The sequence below is a fragment of the Ovis canadensis genome, chromosome 15 (assembly GCF_042477335.2).
Source record: "Ovis canadensis isolate MfBH-ARS-UI-01 breed Bighorn chromosome 15, ARS-UI_OviCan_v2, whole genome shotgun sequence".
NCBI classification, from domain to species: domain Eukaryota; kingdom Metazoa; phylum Chordata; class Mammalia; order Artiodactyla; family Bovidae; genus Ovis; species Ovis canadensis.
This window is the reverse complement of record NC_091259.1, coordinates 22,994,840-23,012,148: the sequence shown is the minus strand read 5'-3', so window position 1 is coordinate 23,012,148 and position 17,309 is coordinate 22,994,840. Positions and strand designations below refer to the sequence as shown.

Sequence of the window (17,309 nt, the reverse complement as noted above, 5' to 3'; positions counted from 1 at the left end):
TTCCCTGATGAACTGCCCTTAGAGTTTAAAAGAATCTTACCACCATATAGGCATGTACTCTGCACAAAAATGGTGAACTATATTTAAGTACACATTTTTAACTGCTGGTTGATAATTTCATTTTGCTCTAGCATAAAAATTTAAGATTTTGGATTTAAAAACTCTGTAAGGTGGGAAAAAAGTTGCTCAGGAATAATGTTAACTAGGTTTTAGAAGCATTTGAAATCTTTAAGGGACTTTATAGCACAATTAAAATAGGGGCTCTGGTTCAAATATGATTTTGATATAGAGCTGACATTGAGAGTGCTATTCTAAGACAGTCTTGTGTTGTTATTATTTGGGTTTAAAGCTATAATTACAAGCCAAGACCATGCCCCGGATTCCACATTAGCCATCTTTTACTTAAAAGGTACCCCAAATGGGACAAAGGTTCTTCCTGAGACTGAGACAATATCCTTAGCTCAAAAAGGTGAAGAAAGTTACAAGTTGTCCCATCTCAAAAGCCTGCTTTCCTCTAATTATCACGAGTCCATCTGAGGAAGCTGAATCCGAAGGATTTAAGGAGGCACCTGTCTGGCCACTCCCACAGTCAAGGGACTGGGCTCACCATTTAGTTTCAGAGAGAGGAGTATCTGGATTTTCTTAAGGTGATCTGAGAAAACTGAGCATTCTAACTCTAGCGGGAAAACTCGAAATTCCTAAGTAAACAGAGAACCATTTCAAGCATATACATCAATGGATTATTAGACTAATTGGAAAATAACAAGCAACGGAGTTAGAGACTTCACATTCACATGTGCTTTTTGTTTTTTTCACGTACATGTGCACATCTCAGTTTGGCACAATGTGAGCCCAAGGGGTAGGTTAGCAGATCGTATAGTCACATCATGACACCAATTGAACCAGAGAGCTCTTTTAAAAAATATCACATTTTAATATAAAAAGCTATACTATAAATTACTACATAGTAAATTCAATACTCTGAAAAAATACCACCCTGGAAAACCGCATCAGAATTTCAAGTTTGCAGTAGCTGAAGTTCACAGCAAACTCACTGTACAAACGGTATTCACAACCTAGAAGGCTGTGCAGGCTGCATCTTGGCAGGCGCTCTGGCACCTCCAAAGTCAATTTTTCTAGGCTGATTCAGTGAGGTTCATAAATATCTTGTTTTATTTTTATTTATAGTTCCAAGTCAACTGATTTTCCTGATTAGTGATAAGAGACATCTATGCTAAGCTAAAAAGAAACTTTGCTAGGAAAGAGATCTAGTAAAGGCACTAATAATATTCCCATAACCCAAACTTCAACTACTTACATTTCTGGGGCAGGGAATGCAAAAACAAAAACTAAGTGGCCATTTTAGTTACTTAAACCTCGTTTCCCCTTTTGGTTTAAAGCTCTTATGATGTTCTATGAGAATTTTTCCTCCTTTTCAATATATAAATTATTTTTCAACCTCTAATACAGGTCACCTGCACAAAAACAAAGGGATATTAGCTGAAAGAATTCTAGTTAAAACAACAAAATGTCAAGAGTAAAGGGTATCCTCAACTTGAAAGTTCTAAAATTAGGGAAGTCAAATGGACATGCACTTGTCATTCGTATTTTGCCATTCCCCTAAATACTTTCTTTGTAGTTAGTACCTATCTATATAATGTGATATGGAATAACATCAACATATGGTATATGCAATAAACCAAACAGACTCGATCTGGCATGAGTTCTTTGAATAATCTTTTTAAATAAACCACCCTGTCTTTAAAAGTAGTAGCAGTTTTTTTCCTCACATGGAAGATTTCAAACAAGATCCTGGAATCTAAAAATGCAGAACTACCTTATATTCATAGGTGTACAGTCATCTTTCTATTTTCTTACCTAGAACAAAGCCTAACAGAAAGCAACCGAATGGATTGTACCAGAAAAGAATGATAAATGGAAGGGGAAAATGATTGACGAGAACACTAGCCCCCAATTCTTTCAGGAGAGGAAAGAAAAAGTTAAGTCCTAGATTACAAGTCTAAAATGCAATCTTTGTGGGAATGCTAACGGAAAAATTTAACTATCTTCTTTACTGTGAAAAAAATGGATTTTTTTTTAAAAAAATTAGCATGTTTGTGTAAAATTCAAGTCACCCTTAGTTAACTAAAAAGTGTTTAAGCAGTGCAGTCGTGTCCTACCAGATAGCTGTGAGCATCTCTTTAGGCACTTTACTGGTTCATTAACATAATACAAATTAAAGCTATAAATGTACAGCGTTGTGCTCTGTGAAGATAGTCTAATCAAGCAACATAAACCAATGCAAAAATGTGACTTTGGGGATGCTTTTTCCTCCCGTAAGACTTGAGATCTTTTTTAAACCAGTTGTCCAAAGAGATTGTTCTGGGAATGGGGATGCTTTGGCATTGTAAAAGGAACATTGTTCAACCCCAGGAAGGCAAAAGCCTTGTGCAATAAAGAAATCTGAACTAAATTTCTTTATAGCTCTGTGGTAAAAGGACACTTCTGCAGTGACATACATAACAGGGGGAAAGTTTGTTGAGTCTTTCTCTCTCTTTTTTTTTTACATATTGCACTCTTGTGTTGTTGTTCAATCACATTAATGCATAGAAACACAATTTTTACCTTTGAATAATCAACTGTTTAACCTATCGTAAGAAAAACCATGGAAAGTAAGTTCTAGAAGCCTAACAGGAAAAAAATATAGGCATATTAACCTTCCTCTGCTTACTGTAACATAGAAAACACTATGAGCAAAGAAAAATGTGCAAAGAAAATTTTTGGTCAGTTTTGTGTGGGTACATGTTTATATGTGCCAACTAAATGAACTGTAAGCAGTCCTGTGAGCACTGATTACTCTGATGACTGAGGATTACTGTCAGTGATAGAAAGGAGTGTGCATAATTCCACTTTGAATATATACATCTGATATGGAAAACAGAAGTTTCTGTTTCAGAAGAGAAAGAGACTAGCTGAATTTGGCATTTCAGTAGCATGCTATAGAATTCATCATGATCAATTTCACATTAAATTATGGACAATGGCTGTATCACATTTCATGTTATCGCCAATAGCAGTAAAAAAAAAAATTAAAAAAAAAAACAAAAAAAAATAAACAGTGCCTGACAAATAAACTCCTGGAGACACAGATGCGTGTCCTGTGAGCAGCTTAGTTCAACAGCACATGCTTCTCCTCCACCAGGTGTAGGACACAACCTTAAAATTCTAGAATAGCCAGAGGAGGTCATTCATTGCTGAATTCTGATATCTGGAAAACAATTGCTTGAGTAGATTGTAAGCACTTTTCCTTATAAAAAAAAAAAGGAAAGAACAAAAATACACATACAAACCCCAAAGCACTGAAGTTAAGCATTAACAAACCAGGTTCATGATTTATGATCAGTATCCAAAAACCCAACTACAAACAATGCCAAGTAGTGCTCCTCGGTATTATTTTTGCAATTGTTAGTCATGTTAAGCATCAAGGAAAAAGAAAACACATCATTGCACATTACAGCCGCCCCCAAAAAACGGCTAAAATTTTGACACTAGAGAACTGAATAATGTTTGATGCTACATCACAAACAGCTTCTGATGTATATCCTATGTGAAAAGGTCTTTACACATATATGATATCTTCCCTGGGTGATGCTTCAGGTCAAATGCCGAGTTATGGCACGAAGAGCATAGAGAAGCTCAGCTTGCATCCGTGCTTCCATTAGAAGTAAATTGACATGAACCTAGAAATCAAAGGGTTACCAATTTAGTGACCATTATAAACAACTGAAAAAACTTTAATTTATTTCATATATCAGACATTCACAAATGTATTATCACATTAGGTATTATAATTTCACCAGTTTTATAGACACACATACAAACACACATGCCTGTGTATGGTTATGCGTGCACATGATGTAATACTCATAAGAAAACTGTTTATTAAAAAAATGTGAGCAGTAAAAATGACCCCCTAGAATCTTAAAAAGTCCAGTAATTTTCTTAGGATAGCTGTAAAGCCAGACAATCCTTTGGGTTATAAAACAAAAATAATTTTTGCAAATTACAGTTCTCCTACAAAAAATACTTTCTTCCAGATATAAAATTTTATATGGCTGAAAATCAGCCTGTACTTATTCCTTGGAAAGCTCTTAAAAACATGTTTTACTATTTACAGGCATACCTCATTTTATTGAGCTTCTGCTTTAACGCACCACAAAGACACTGCTTTTCTTTCTTTTTTCACAAACTGAAGGTTTGCGGCAACCCTGCATTGAGCAAGTCTATTGGCGTCATTTTTCCAACAGCATTTGCTCACTTCTTTGTCACATCTGGTAATCCTCACAACATTTCAAACCCTCCACCACAAAAAAGATTATGACACTGAAGGCTCAAATGATGGTTAGCATTTTTTTAATCAATAAACTATTTTTTTTATTAAGGTACACATACTGTTTTGTTTTTAAAGACATGATGCTATTATACACTTAACAGGCTACAATGTATTATAAACGCAACTTTTACATGCACTGGGAAACCAAAAATTCATGTGGCTTGTTTTATTGTGATATTGACTTTGCTGCAGTGGTCTAGAACCAAACCCAGAATATCTTTGAGGTATGCCTGTACATGGGAGAAACCAAGGTAAAAATCTGAAGCTTAAAGCAATCTGAAATTAGTATCTGGTAGTTTACTGAGTGGTGGCTAAATTTTGCTTATGCGTTTTGTCCAATGTGGTGTGTAAAGTAAAAGTTTAGCACTGGGCTTTGAAGTATTGGATCTGACCCTGATGCTGGGAGATTGAGGGCAAGAGGAGAAGGGGGTGACAGAAGATGAGATGGTCAGATGGCATCACTGACTCAAAGGACATGAATGTGAGCAAACTCTGGGAGATAGTGAAGGACAGGGAAGCCTGGAGTGCCGCAGTCCATGGGGTCGAAAAGAGTCAGACATGACTAAGGGACTGAACAACAACAACTTAGACATGTTTAGCTTGCCTAGAGTCTCTCATATACAGCTGTGAACAAGCACCTGGGGGAATTTTTGAGGGGGATTCATCTCATCTGAGAGGTTAAAATAAGTACCCACATATCTTCAAAAACTTTTACAAAGAAGTATGATATATTTACATTATTTTGATATCTTTCTACAGGTTAGATATGTCATTGGATCTATTCTCTTGATGAGTAAGGAGAATTTCTAGATACCACTGAGCAAAGGGAGAAACTGTAATGCAAACTTATAAGCAGAGCATACAGATCTGTCAAGGAGAGATGCTGGAGGTAACTGGGTGTTTATCTGATGTGTGATTGGCTCTAAGACTTCAAGAAAGACTTCTAGGGATCACGGTCATAACATTCTCTATCAAAGTCATATAGTTAATTAGTTAATATTAGGACTCTAAAAAGGTTTTCTTACTCTCAAGCTTAGGAACTGTGGTATAAACGGAAGATTCTTGTTTTTAAAGCTCAATAGACTCATGATTTAAGGCCATACTTATACTATACCATTATATTGGTCATTTATTAGGTCTTAAATAATGTTTCCTATGTATTGATATTTCAATCCAAAAAATTCCTCATACAATAATATACTTGGCTCAAAGGTCTGAATTATATTGTCAAATCACTAAATTACCAAATTGGAATGAGAACTATTGTTCTGATAGGTTAACTGTAAAATGGCTAGAGTGAAAAAAATCTCTAAATGGATATGCCTTCTGGGCCAAGATCCAATTTTCAGATCCAATCTTTCAAAGGCCAATGCTAAGCTTTTACTTTATACACCACACTGGGCAAAACACATAACCAAAATTTAGTTACCATTCAATAAATTTTGGTTATATGTTTTGTCAAATGTGGTGTTTTAAAACATTGTAAAAAAAAAACACCCCAAAACTGATGGCCAAATGATGCCACGTCCAGCTTCTCTGATGGTGATGATTTATTACTATTTTCACATTTAATTTTTCAGAATCATTACTCCTTACATGGAATATATGTCTATGTTAAGTCATGAAACACACCTTTTCTGAGTGTTTGAACTGACGCCAGTAACTATCATACATGCGCTTGGTAGTCCTCTCAGGATAGCAGGTCACTGTCTTAATGTAAACCTTCAGGCTTCGTTCAAGTAATTGATTAACTTCTCCATAATCATAGTCATCATACCTAGAAGCAATATGATAACAAGCTTTAGAATGGCAGAATCAAAATTTCTGATTTCTAAAGTTATACCAAGATACAATAATTATCCAGTAATTAAATGCCAAAAGCTCATTCATTAACTCCTTTAAATAATAAATATTTGAGTGCCTACTATAAGCCATGTAGTTTCCATGTACTCCTTTAGGCACTGATGAAGCACAAATGAACAAAATAGACAAAAAGCCCTAGTCTCATGGAATTTGAATTCTATTGGAGAAAAAAGAAAAATGAAAAAGAACACCATATAATACATCAGACGGTGACAACTGCTGTGGAGATAAAATACAGCTGGGGGCTGGGAGGAGAGTTGTGATTTTAGATAGAGTGGGCAGGAAGGCTTCTCTAAGAGACTGACATCTAAGCTAATACTGGGAGGAGGAGAAGGAGCCAGTGTAAAACCCTAAGGGTCTCAGTGAAAGTGAAAGTCGCTCAGTCCTGTCCGCCTCTTTGCGGCCCCATGAACCGTAGCCTGCCAGGCTCCTCTGTCCCTGGAATTCTCAAGGCAAGAATACTGGAGTGTGTAGTCATTCCCCTTCTCTAGGGGATCTTCCTGACCCAGGGATCAAACCCGGGTCTCCTGCTTGGCAGGCAGAGTCTTTACTGTCTGAGACACCAGGGAAGCCCCTAGTATCTCAAGGAAGAGGGAATAATCAATTATGTCTGACGCTACTGAGTAGGCAAAGAAGATACCACGGAGAACTGGTCGAGGCAAGGAGCTATGGAGAGGTGAAGGGCAACCTCAGACGGAATAGTTCTGTAGTTTTGCTGCTATGCAGGAGTAAAAGCCTGACACAAGAGAATAGGGGATAAGAAAATGGCAACAGTAGGTATACAAAATGTTTTCAAAGGGATCTGCTGTGCATGAGAGCAGAAGTGTGAGGCAACAGTCAGAGGGAAATTAAGGATGAAGAAAGGATTTTTTTTGCGATGAGAGAAATAAAGGCATGTTTACATATTGATGGGAAAGATCCAATGAAGAGAGTAAAGCCAATTATGCCAGAGAGAGAAGGGAGAATTGCTAGAAGAGGGATCTTTAGATGAGAGGAGATGAGATTCTGTGTCCTAGTGCATAGGAGTTTAATAGTTCATTCATAAGATGAGAGAATAACAGCGTAAGCGGGCACAGAAATAGCTATGAGAGTAAACATAGCGGTGGGAGCTTGCGGGCTTTTTCTGTATTTTCAGCTTATTTTTAACCCAAACATAATACTTAGTTAAAAGAAAAAAACAACTCAGGGATTTTACATAAGCTTTATTTAGTAGCACCCAGAAGAGAAATATCACCAATCTGTTGCCTTAAATATAATATTATTTTAAATATTAATTTATAACATGTATTGAATTAAAATCTATTTGAATTAAAATCTATTAGTGTTTATTTTCTTAATTAGCTTGGTATATTAAGTTTTAAAATGTGATGATTCTTTCTAGAATAGTAAATGGGTAAATAGTGGAGCTACTATTTACCATCATAATGGTATCTTTTAGGTAGAATATTTCACATTAGTTGCCTTTTCCAGGAAATTTGGGATTTTTTTTAAGTAAAAGTTTTAGAAACCACTTTGCTTAACAAATAGAATTCTAATTCCGTTCCATAAGGGCTTTGTGATACTATATCAGAAAGGATACAGTACAGAGTCAATTGAATATATTCATAACTGGAGATTTTCTCTTTTGGCAGATCTATCTCCATAGATGTCTTCAAAACCCAGCTCAAAAAGGATGTTCTCCAAGAAGCGCTTTCCTGATTAGACCATTCAGTCTTACTCACTCCTTCACTTTCAGTCCTTTCAATCCTAACTTTCTAAATTTAGGTGCCACTAATTTATTCTGACTTACAATTTCATTTCAGTATTCTTACATGAGCTTATGTAAGTTTTATGAAGGCAGACTCTTAGTTTCATTTATACCCAAATTATACCATACCTTCAAAAACCAACCAACCAACCAACCAGCACTTGCTATAGTTATCTAGCAGGATATCATGGGCTTCTCCTGTGGCTCAGCAGTAAAGAATCTGTCTGCAATGCAGGAGATACAGGAGAAATGGGTTTGATCCCTGGGTCAGGAAGATTCCTTGGATGAGGGCATGGCATCTCACTCCAATATTCTTGCCTGGAGAATCCCATGGACAGAGGAGCCTGGAAACCTGTAGTCCATGGGGTCGCACGCAGGCAGACATGACTGGAGCAATTGAGTACGTCTGCACAATGGCATACCATATATACTTCTGAAAGGTTCAGTTCTTCCAGGAGGGATTCTCAAATGGAGAGTTTTTCTACTGTCCCCAATGATTACTTATGTTTTTTTCCCTCCTTAGTAAAATTTTACTACTGTATTTATATGTGCATATTAAGACTTTTAAACGAAGAAAAATGCTCTTCTATAAAATAGAATTAATTTTTTATAGTCAGAAGTCCACATGTAATTTTCTCCCCAGAAGTATATACTCTTAAACAGGAAAAAGGTAAGACTCCTGTCAGAATTTTCATTTAGAAACATGTACAACTGTCTCTATATGGCTTTCCAGGTGGTGCTAGTAGTAAAGAACCTGCCTGCCAATGCAGGAGACATTAGAGACACGGGTTTAATCCCTGGGTTGGGAAGATCCCCAGGAAAAGGGAATGGCAACCCACTCCAGTATTCTTGCCAGGAGAATCCCATGGACAGAGGAGCCTTGGGGTCTCAAAGAGTTGGACACGAATGAAACAACTTAGCATACACACACAACTGTCTCTATGACAACCATACCTGATTCCAAACATACAGTGAACGTAGTTAAATAAAGCTCTGCGCAGCATGGTTGTGTCAACATCCTCATGGGTGGCCATAGTGTTATAGGTGAGATTGTAGACCATGCGGAACTTCTCGTCAAGAAGATGTCCAATATCAGAATAAAGTCTGTTCACCAGGGAGAACCCGTGATTTTCCCAGGTATAGTCCTAAAAGAATAAAACATATCACAAAATGGTCACTCTCCATTTAAAGTCTATGTTTTTGTGAAGTATAACCACTGAAACAAGTGGAGATATTTCAGTCTGTAATCCTTTCACGGATTCTAAGTCTGTCATTTTACCAAGATTGCTGTACCAACACATCAGTTTGTAGATGGGAGGACCGTGCTGTTTCCTCACTGGGTCCAGGATGAGGCACACTGGTGATAAACTCTGGCTACTTCCTGTGGGCATGTACTATGCAAACTACGCCCTCATCTGGAAGAACCCCAGAAGGCCCTGGAATAGTCCTACATGACTAAACCTCCTCAGCGATACGGATGGCTAGCAGATCATGAAACAAGCACAGAGGAGTCTGTCTTCAATCTCGCCTGTACTGCTTTATGAACCACATCACTACTGTGGTTCTTACCTAGGGATGGGGAACAGGTGGCCCTTCAGCCCATAATTATAGACATATGGCCTTTCTATAAAAATGCCTTCTTATTAGAAATGTGAACATGTCACTCAGTCTCTTGCCTGCTTCTCTCCAAAACATAAACATGATACTACTACCATGCAATAATGCAAGTAACCACATAAAGCAGTTTCCTTTGGCCTTCTTGAGGTTGGAGGTAGAGGGGATGATGAAATAATAATCCATCAACTGGGACATCAAATTAGACAAGGCTAAAACATAGGTTAAAAAAGATAATTATAGATTCTATCAAAATGATCAATTAGTTTCTTTGGGAGTCAACTTATTAAACATTTCACAGTTAAAATGACAGTATCTCTTCTCCAATTTCTCTGAATTAAAGGCGTCTCATACCTGAGCTCGGAATGTTGGCAAATGTTCCTCCCCTCGTCTGGCAAAGTCTTCATATCCAAAACCAGGGTCTTCAATATATCGGGAGACATCAGATGTTATAATCATGTCATCCTCAAAATCTAAGGACAATAAGAACAATCTGGTATTAAGGAAACTCTATAGAGTTAGAACAATAAATTAACTGCATTTTCTTCCAATTTTTCACTATAGCTTTTCCAAGGATTTCCATAGTGATAATATTGACTACATGCCTTCCAGTCACATAAAATACCTTTTGCTCAAGTTTTGAATATAATGTCACTACTAAATACTGGCAACTGTAACATTTAGCTGTGGCAAAAAAGATCTTCATGACCCAGAAAATCATGATGGTGTGATCACTCATCTAGAGCCAGACATCCTGGAATGTGCAGTCAAGTGGACCTTAGAAAGCATCACTACGAACAAAGCTAGTGGAGATGACGGAATCCCAGTTGAGCTTTTTCAAATCCTGAAAGATGATGCTGTGAAAGAGCTGCACTCAATATGCCAGCTAATTTGGAAAACTCAGCAGTGGCCACAGGACTGGAAAAGGTCAGTTTTTATTCCAATTCCAAAGAAAGGCAATGCCAAAGAATGCTCAAACTACCGCACAATTGCACTCATCTCACACGCTAGTAAAGTAATGCTCAAAATTTTCCAAGCAAGGCTTCAGCAATTCGTGAACCGTGAACTTCCAGATGTTCTAGCTGGTTTTAGAAAAAGCAGAGGAACCAGAGATCAAATTGCCAACATCCGCTGGATCATGGAAAAAGCAAGAGAGTTCCAGAAAAACATCTATTTTTGCTTTATTGACTATGCCAAAGCCTTTGACTGTGTGGATCACAGCAAACTGTGGAAAATTCTGAAAGAGATGGGAATACCAGACCACCTGACCTGCCTCTTGAGAAACCTGTATGCAGGTCAGGAAGCAACAGTTAGAACTGGACGTGGAACAACAGACTGGTTCCAAATAGGAAAAGGAGTACGTCTACGCTGTATATTGTCACCCTGCTTATTTAACTTATATGCAGAGTACATCATGAGAAACGCTGGACTGGAAGAAGCACAAGCTGGAATCAAGATTGCTGGGAGAAATATCAATAACCTCAGATATGCAGATGACACCACCCTTATGGCAGAAAGTGAAGAAGAACTAAAAAGCCTCTTGATGAAAGTGAAAGAGGAGAGTGAAAAAGTTGGCTTAAAGCTCAACATTCAGAAAATGAAGATCATGGCATCTGGTCTCATCACTTCATGGCAAATAGAGGGGAAACAGTGGAAACAGTGTCAGACTTTATTTTGGGGGGCTCCAAAATCACTGCAGGTGGTGACTGCAGCCATGAAATTAAAAGATGCTTACTCCTTGGAAGAAAAGTTACGATCAACTTAGATAGCATTTTGAAAAGCAGAGACATAACTTTGCCAACAAAGGTCTGTCTAGTCAAGGCTATGGCTTTTCCAGTGGTCATGTATGGATGCGAGAGTTGGCCTGTGAAGAAAGCTGAGTGCCGAAAAATTGATGCTTTTGAACTGTGGTGTTGGAGAAGACTCTTGAGAGTCCCTTGGTTGCAAGGAGATCCAACCAGTCCATTCTGAAGGAGATCAGCCCTGGAATTTTTTGGGAAGGAATGATGCTAAAGTTGAAGCTCCAGTACTTTGGCCACCTCATTCGAAGAGTTGACTCATTGGAAAATCTCACTGGGTGGGATTGGGGGCAGAGGAGAAGGGGACGACAGAGGATGAGATGGCTGGATGGCATCACTGACTCAATGGACGTGAGTCTGAGTGAACTCCAGGAGTTGGTGATGAACAGGGAGGCCTGGCGTGCTCCAATTCATGGGGTTGCAAAGAGTCAGACATGTCTGAGTGACTGAACTGAACTGAACTGATTCAGGAAAAAATTGACTAAATTAAAATATCTAAATATTAGTTTAGCCAAAAAGTTCACTTGGAATTTTCTGTAAGATGTTATAGAAAAATGTAAATAACTTTTTGAACTTTTTGGCTGACCCTATACAAACATTTTTTTCCTAAATTGACCTTAAGAAGTTAATTTTTTTAAAAAAAGGAGTTAAATTAATATTCTGACAAATCTAAAACTCTAATTTTAATTCTATTTAAACAAATATTTCAAACTCTGGACCGAAAGGAAATAGTACTTTGCATATTATCCACATTGTTCTGCTCCTAGGAGATGGATACAAATAAAATACAGAAAATATTATGTTATAGTAACGGAACATCATTCTAATTTGAACAGCAAAAAAACTAATAAATGCTAGTCAACTCTGTTACCAAGCTATAGAATAGTACCCTTGTAGAAAACTTCAAACATTTTCTTCAAAAGACTTGAAAAACTATTCTTAGAACCTCTAAATGGAATCTGAAATGCTTTATCATACTGATCAAACCAAGAAACTTGTTATAGGGAAAAATAAGTTTCTATTTCCATTTTAAAACACGGTAAGTCTACGAAAATAACTCAGCCACATAGTGAGTCATTTTTCTTTTATCTTCGTGTGACCAGCAAATTTCGTACTGGGAATGGTGAAGAGTAAAGAATGAAACAATTTATTTCCTAGTTTATGAATGATGTAGCCTCTTGTTAAAATCAGAATATAACTTTCCACAAGGTCTAAGACTTGCTGGTCAAAATTCACTTTAGAAGGCAAAAGTCCTTGCTCAAGCATCCAAGAAGGGAAAGACTGACATTCTAAAGTATACTTTCAACAATAAGAAAAGGGCTTCCCCAGCAGCTCAGTGGTGAAGAATCTGCCTGCCAATGAAGGAGGTACAGGTTCGATCCCCAGTCTAAGAGGATCACACACGACATGGAGCAACGGAGCCTGTGTCTCAACTACTGAGCCTGTGCTCGAAAGACTGAGCACTGTAGTTACTAACGCCCGTGCGCCCAGAGCCCCTGTTCTACCACAAGAAAAGCCACAGAAATGAAGTCTGAGCGCTGCAACTAGAGAGTAGCACCACTACAATAGCCAGGACATGGAAGCAACCTAGATGTCCATCAACAGACGCTTAGGCAAAGAAGCTGTAGTATTTACATACAATGGAATATTACTCAGCCATAAGGGAACGAATTTGAGTCAGTGATAGTGAGATGGATGAATCTTTAAAAAATTTTAAAAAGAGAGTAGGCCCCACTCACCACAACTAGAGAAAAAGCCTGTGCAGCAATGAAGACCCAGTACAGTCAAAAATAAATAAACAAAAATTAAAAGAAATAAAACATTTATGTCCTTCAAGCTCTAGTTGTCTTAGAGAAGCTTTAACAAATCAATGTCTAGGGAATTTCCTGGTGGTCCATTGGTTAGGACTCTGAGCTTCCACTGCAGGGCATCTGAGTTCAATCCCTGGTTAGGGAACTAAGATCTTGCAAGCTGCCCAGCATGGCCAAAAAAAAGATAAATAAATAAATAAATACTGTCTGTGCCATCTTTCACTGCCATTCAGCTCCTAACATTTCAATTTCCACTGCAACTTTTTATTTCTCTGTGAACTATTTGGAAGTATACTGTTTCATTTCTAAACATTTGAGAAACTTCTAGTTATTCCGTACTGATTTCTAGCTTACTTCTGTTATAGTCAAAAGTTATACCCTGTAAAGTTTAAATCTCTTAAAATTTGCTGATATTTGCTTTATTAACAGTATATGGTTGATATTAGTAAATTTTCTATGTGCACTTGAAAATAATGGTATAGGTCGCAGTTTGGGATATAGTGTTTTATTTATGTCAGGTAAAGTATGCTAAATAAGTTTACTCTCTTTTTCTGGATTTTGTGTCTACTTACTTTTAGTTATAAAGAGATGTATATTAGAATTTTTCACCCCATGTGACCCCATGGACTGTAGCTGCCAGGCTCCTCTGTCCATGGGATTTCCCAGGCAAGAATATTGGAGTGGGTGGCCATTTCCTTCTCCAGGGGATCTTCCTAATCCAGGAAAAGAACTTCCATCTCTTGCATTGCAGGTGGGTTCTTTACCACTGAGCCACCAAGCAAACTCAAGTTTTTCACATTTATAAAAATTCATGTCTAAAAGTAAATGCATACTACTTTAATACAATGTTTGCATTTTAAAATATTGGCTTCCCTAGAAGGTTTACCCTGTGCTCATTACTTTCCTTTGTCCCACTTGTTTTCTCTGGATGATTTTTTATAAACAACTCTTGATTTTAACTCCCAAATATATACTGATAACTTCCAAAACTATTTTGGGCTTAAAACCCTCTCCCGTTAACCCTGGCTTTCCAAATGTGCAGATCAGGAGCATGGGCATTACGTGAAGCCATGACTGAAACATAGCTTCTCAGGTCCTGGCACAGACAGACTGAACACAAAAATCTTCTGCATTTCAACAAGATTCCTCAGTGATTCACATGCATATTAAAGTCTGAGGGGCACTTGTAGCTGTTTCCAGACTGGAGGTTTTATAGACATCACAACTCAACATGTCACAAATATGGCTGGCTACATGATCTTTAAGGCTGGAAAGGTCATCATGATAAGGCCTCTATCTACCTAGTCAGCTTCCTGTTCACAATACCTACCTATGTGTCACATCCTAACGACGCAGAACCAATTGCTCCTGCACCCACCATCCTGTTTCCTCACCACTGTGTGCTGGCTCAGGCAGGTGTGCTATTTACCACCAACTCCCCACCCCCTAGACACTGCCTGACTCCCCTGCACTCAAGCCTCTAAGGTTTAGCTCAGAGCCAAGCGGCTAGGGGAGGTCTCTCCCTAGGCCCACTTCTGTCCACATCCCTCCCTCTCAATCACTGGCTCCATTTACTCTTCACATTCTGCTTCATATTACATTTCTTTCTCTCCCACTAGCAATGAGAGCCTGCAGAGGGCAGCAATCATGTCTCATTTAGCCTGGAAACATTAGTGCCTACCACCCTGCTGAGACTATGTGGAGTACAATAAATGTCTATAGTATGAATAGCAAAGCAATAACCAAAATGCTTCTTTATATTTGGGATTTCCTGCTGGTCAGAAGTTCTGAGAAATCATTATTAAATATGCTCAATTTGGTAGATAAACTCTTTCATAAAAGAAATCACTGGGGAAATGATAAAAGAGGGATCTTGCTCTTTCCTTTCTGAAAGCTATTGGTAAGTGTCATATTTAATATTAACAAACCAGTCATGGCCAAATCAATTACCCTCAAGATTTATGAGTCTGACTAACCTTACGACTAGTCATTTTGAAGCCCTCTTTTAAACCTACGGAGCTCTACTTTAAAAATAAATGTTATGTCGATTGATGACTTGGAAGGGTTTAAGCTTTCAAAGTCTACTGGCTCCATGCTATTTTAATAACATGTACTATGTGGTGTTTAATATCTTTTTAAGTTGTAATTGAAAAGTTTCTCTCCTATTTCAGTCTCTCAGAGTATTAGGAAAAGAAATGTACTTTAAAGACTAAAGCAAAGAAGCCTTTTGATACAGAAAAGCCTAACTTTTAATACAGGATGAATTCCTCCAAATTCAACCTAAGAAAATGACCTAAATATACATTTTTATATAATTCCAAAGGTTTCTGCAAGGAAATCCAAATGCAAGTGCAATGTAACTTTAGTGTAACTTTAGAAATAATCTGGAAAAAAGCAGCATTGTGAGAACAATTCTCCCACATACCCCACACCCACAAAAAAGGAAGAGATATTACAAATTACATCTACTGAAATAGGATTTTACTTATCATTTAAAAAATCGCACAAGTAGGATGGATTAAATACTCTTATCTAACTTTATAAGCAGTTGGTCTGCTCTGAATAACACTTTATCCAGGATAAGAGCATGAACTACATACACAGCTGAAGTACCTCTCAGTTGGATCTGAAGTATATTCAAAGATGCAGCAACACAAGAGGGGAAGCAATAGCATCAGCATCAGGTAGAGGAGAACTAAATAAAAGGAACACGAAAGTGGAATCATTCCATTACCCATATGGACAATACTGAAGGTGGTCTGAGGCGGTCAGTCTGGGTTCTAAGAACAACAGGGATCTTCCCGACCCAGGGATGGAACCCGGGTCTTCTGCATTGCAGGCAGATTCTTTATCATCTGAGCTACCAGGGAAGTCAAAGGCAAAGAGAAAAGGCAAAGATAGTGAAATAGAAAAAGCACCTGAATGAGGAAATGAATGAAAAGTATCTCCAGAGACCACAAAAAGACTTTCTTTCTTCTCCTTCTCAAAGCGAGTGGTCATTTCTTCCTGAGACGCCTCTTCATCTTCCCTTTCTTCTTGAAGCCTTTTCATTCTTTCCATTAAGGCCTCTAGCTCACTTAGAGAATCGACAATCTGGAGCCAGAGAAGATAATATTGGGTGTTATTAATATTAAAATTTGTTTCAGTAAATGTCTCCATCTCCTAATATCATCTTATGTACAGTGGCACTAGCATAGTCATTAATTTCCTAAGTGGGCTTCCATTAACTCCAAAGAAAATCATATGGCAAAATCAAACATTTTCAGAGGTATGGTGTTCCTGCTTCAACTATAAACACAGAAAGTTTATATGATTGGATTTATTTAATCCAGAATTCTACTGGGTTGGCCAAAAAGTTCATTCAGGTTTTCCCATAACAGCTTTCAGAAAAATGCAAACAAACTTTTTGGCCAACCCAATACAACAGAATTTGATATATATTAGATTATATTATCACTTGTTTCTAAAACTGGGGCAGTCTTACAAGCCTTATGATTTGTAATTGCTTTAAGAGCCTCCTTAAGACAATTCAGAACTTCAGCAACACGTTAAATTTTTAGGGTAATAAAAGATTATACAAAATATTTCAAGCATATAATATCCTATTTAGTCAGATAATTTCTCTAGATGTTTTTAATGTAGCAAGTTTAAAGGCAAAGTAGTAGAGAAAAACAGTTAAGAAAACAAACCCCAAAGTTGCTGCCTGTAAGGGATGCATTCTCTATGTTGTTGTCATTAGCGAGATCACACACACAGAAGTTGTTGACTGGTATTAGCCTGAATCCATTGGAGATTTCTGGATCTCTTTCTGGATTGATGCCACTACCAAAAACAAAGCTTGCCAAAGCATGATAATGAGCCAGTAGGACCACAGCATGTACCAGTTCAGGCAGAGACCAATTATTTTCTCCAGTTTTGACAAGTTTCTGAAATGAGAAAGCCAATCAAGAATAAAAGTGAAAGTCATAGAATGTTACAAAGCAATTTTATAAAGTATGGAAAAATGTATAAAATTTCATATGTCCATTTACAGTAATAATACTAAAAATTCCATTTAAACTGTTTCATATATTAAAGATACA

The 17,309-nt window shown here is 37.5% G+C and overlaps 1 protein-coding gene across 3 annotated transcripts in view; it reads right to left on the bottom strand.

Moving 5' to 3' along the window:
• Window positions 1–2,777: 2,777 nt before the first annotated feature.
• Window positions 2,778–17,309, bottom strand: part of SESN3 (sestrin 3) — a 73,910-nt gene continuing 59,378 nt past the window's right edge. For all 3 annotated transcript variants that reach the window (XM_069554929.1, XM_069554930.1, XM_069554931.1), the window contains exons 5-10: window positions 16,917–17,153; window positions 16,146–16,320; window positions 9,972–10,090; window positions 8,958–9,148; window positions 6,026–6,170; window positions 2,778–3,740 (exon numbers count right to left, since the gene is read on the bottom strand). In XM_069554929.1, coding sequence (XP_069411030.1) covers window positions 3,654–3,740; window positions 6,026–6,170; window positions 8,958–9,148; window positions 9,972–10,090; window positions 16,146–16,320; window positions 16,917–17,153 — 954 coding nt within the window. In that variant the 3' untranslated portion in view covers window positions 2,778–3,653. The remainder of the gene's footprint in view (window positions 3,741–6,025; window positions 6,171–8,957; window positions 9,149–9,971; window positions 10,091–16,145; window positions 16,321–16,916; window positions 17,154–17,309) is intronic.